This window comes from Scomber japonicus, chromosome 19, assembly GCF_027409825.1.
Source record: "Scomber japonicus isolate fScoJap1 chromosome 19, fScoJap1.pri, whole genome shotgun sequence".
Lineage (NCBI taxonomy): Eukaryota > Metazoa > Chordata > Actinopteri > Scombriformes > Scombridae > Scomber > Scomber japonicus.
The window spans coordinates 33,068,789-33,072,086 of record NC_070596.1 but is presented as its reverse complement, the minus strand read 5'-3'; the positions used below and the strand labels follow the sequence as shown (position 1 = coordinate 33,072,086).

Below are 3,298 nucleotides of genomic sequence, written 5' to 3'. Positions count from 1 at the left end.
TGTGTGTGTGTGTGTCTGTGTGTGTGTGTGTGTGTGTGTGTGTGTGTCTGTGTGTCTGTGTGTGTGTGTGTGTGTGTGTGTGTGTGTGTGTGTGTGTGTGTGTGTGTGTGTGTGTAGGTGGGACATGATGGTGTTCTTCATGTGTCACTGTCTGGCCTGGTTTCTATCAGACTACATCCAGCTGACCGGAGTCCAGGTGAGTGATGTCATGTAGTGTCTCCATGACCTTTGACCTCTTCACTACATCACGCTCCATGTTTAAATTTAAAATGTGAAATAAACGTATGAATAACTTTAAACACATCCAGCATCAAATTTCTGCTTTTAATCCATTTAGAGAGAATATATTAGAGGATTATGGTAAAAATGTCTAAGTGGTGTAACCATAAAAACTTTGGAAGGGAGGGAGGAAGGACAGAAGGAAGGAAAGGAGGGAGGAAGGTAGGAAGGAATGAAAGAAGGAATGAAGGAAGGGAGGGAAGAAGGGAGGGAGGAAAGAAGGAAGGAAGAGAGCAAGAAAGGAAGGAATGAAGGGAGAGAGGGAAGAAGGAAGGAAGGGAGGGAGGGAGGAAGGTAGGAAAGAAGGAAGAGAGCAAGAAAGGGGGGAAGGAAGGGTGGAGGAGATGGAAGAAAAAAAGGAAGGAAGAAAGAGGGGGGAAGGAAGGAAGGAAAGGAAGGAAGGAAGGAAGGAAGGAAGATAGAATGAAGTCCACTTAAACACACTGTAGCTGATCACATATTTAATATCTATCATTCTTTTGTGGTTACACCATTTGACATGTTGTGGTTACACCATTTGACAGTCATGTGGTATCCTGACTAATAAAGGAGTATTAAGGTGTGTAGGTGATGCAGGCTGTCTCTGATTGGCTGCTGTTGATGACATCATCAGGGCGGGCCGCTGTGCTTCTCTAAGCTGGACTTCGCGGTGGCGTGGTTCATCAGGGAGTCGATGGCGGTGCAGATCTTCCTGTCGGCGCTGTGGGACCCGACCATCAGCTGGAGGACCGGCCGCTACCGGCTGCGCTGCGGCGGCACCGCGGAGGAGATCCTCGACGTCTAGTTACCGCGGCAACCGCCCGCACCTTCCTCTCCATCCTCCTCATCCTCGTCGTCCTCCCGTCAACGAACGGAGAGGATCGCAGAGAGACTCACGATGTTTCTGTTTTATATGAGAACAAGTGGTGTGTGTGTGTGTGTGTGTGTGTGTGTGTGTGTGTGTGTGTGTGTGTGTGTGTGTGTGTGTGTGTGTGTGTGTGTGTGTGTGTGTGTGTGTGTGTGTGTGACTATTTATGTTTCTTTTTTGGTGCTAAAACTAAACGATGCCAGAAGAAGGTCGGAGTGAGAGATCGCACTGAACCGTCGGATCTTTGATCGGAGCCGATAACTCCCGCCTCTCAGACAGGAATCAGCCAATCAGAGGAGAGGACTCACATGTCTCTGTGCTGATTGGCTGACGATGGGTTTTTTTTTCTGCTGGCTTCAAAATGTTTCATGTTTTTGTTTTTTTTTGTTTTTTGAATAAAATAAAAATAATAGTTAACGCTTAGCTTAGCTCGTTAGCTCATTAGCTCGTTAGCTTAACGAGCTCGTTGAGTCTGAGTGACAGCTGTCAATCAAACGGCAGCGGAGCGACGTCATCGTTCAGTTTCCTGTTTCAACGTTTTTCAGACGTTTTTTTTTTTCTTGATTTTTACGAGAAAAAAAAGCGTAAATAATTATAAAATAAATAATTTCTGATTTGCGTTAAAAGAAACTTTATTGACGTCGTTTATTTGAACAGAACAAATATTTTCTCCTGTTTGTGACGTTCAGTAAATTAATTAAACATTCAGATCCTGATGAAGACGACGATGAAGACGATGTCGCGTCGTCACATTCAGGAGGAAATATTTCTTCGTATTAAATGTACGAACAGTTTTGATTGTCGCAGCTTTAGCGTAAAAAACAAAAACATGAAAAGATTTCAGCCAATCAGGAGACGGCCCTCGTGAGGAGGCGGAGCTTGTGAAGAGGCGGAGCTCGTGAGGAGGCGGAGCTCGTGATTGGCTGATCTGTTTTTTTGTCTTTAAATAAATAAAAATTTAAAAAAAGGAAAAAAAAATATTTTATGGACGACAGAAAACGTTAAAACATTTCTTTTGTAATTTTTTCGTCTTTGACTAAAAATCATTAAACTGATTTTTTGTAAAATAAAAAAAATGAAATTAAAAATAAATCTTAAAAAAAAAACGAGATTTATTTTTTTTATTTTACAAAATCAGGAAAAAAAAAAAAAAAGAATGAGAAGATATTTATTACATTTCATGAGAAGACTGAACGTCTCGGTGAGTTAAAGCGTTGCCATGGAAACGCGCTGTTGTGTTTTTTTAAGTTTCCCCGACCAAGAAATAAAAAAAATAAAAAAGAATAAAAAGTAGTTTCAGTTTCAGCTCCGAAGTTATTCCAGTATTCAGACGCGGTCGACACATTTCAAACCAACCGTCACCCCTGACAACCGTCACCCCTAACGACCGTAACCCCTAACAACGGACCAAAACAGGAAACACTAAAACTAACCCGCCATTTCTGTGTGTGTGTGTGTGTGTTGCTTTACCGTTAGCTGTTAGCGTAGCTCAGTCGGGGGGGGGGGTGGTGTAGGGGGGTTTGGTTGATGACATCACCTTCCAGTCGGACGAACCCCCCCCCCCCCCCCCCCTCCTCCTTGTTGTCGTCAGATTTTGTTTATTGTTGTTTTTTTAATGATCTGCTGTAGTCTGCGAACCGACCAATCACAGGTGAGGATTGTGTCAACACAGGAACAATAAAGTTTTATTCATTCAAAGTCGAAGTTTGGAGTGGGCGTGGTTTGTCCTAGAGGGGCGGGGCTTGTTACAGAGGGGGCGTGGTCTTGTATGAACGGAGCACAGCCATTGGTCGTCAGGTGATTTGTTTTATTCAGTTAACAACTTCCTGTCTGACCTTTTCAAAATAAACACTGAAAAATTTGTTAATGGCAACACCTGTGAAGTAAGACCCTGGTCCAGGTCTAGTCCTAGACCCTGGTTCTGACTTTAGCTGCTGAAACCATCACAAGTCACATTATTTTAGGACCAGGATTATAACCTTCTCGAGTTAAGGGTTACGTCACTTTATGTCTTTTCTAAAGTCAGAGCTTCATGCCAGAGGTCTTAAAGACTGTAGGATGCTGCGCTCTTATTTTGTAAAGGACTGAACACACATGAAGAGTCACGGCACCGATCGGTCTGGAGGCTTTATGTGTCTCTAAGTTTATAACCTCTGAGAGTGATACGTAGTT

At 43.1% G+C, this 3,298-nt stretch overlaps 1 protein-coding gene across 1 annotated transcript in view; it reads left to right on the top strand.

Moving 5' to 3' along the window:
- ugcg (UDP-glucose ceramide glucosyltransferase) overlaps window positions 1-2,104 on the top strand; it is a 14,029-nt gene extending 11,925 nt beyond the window's left edge. The window contains exons 9-10 of the mRNA XM_053339420.1: window positions 118-196; window positions 893-2,104. Of these exons, the coding sequence (XP_053195395.1) occupies window positions 118-196; window positions 893-1,063 (250 nt within the window). The 3' untranslated portion in view covers window positions 1,064-2,104. The remainder of the gene's footprint in view (window positions 1-117; window positions 197-892) is intronic.
- Window positions 2,105-3,298: the final 1,194 nt, after the last annotated feature.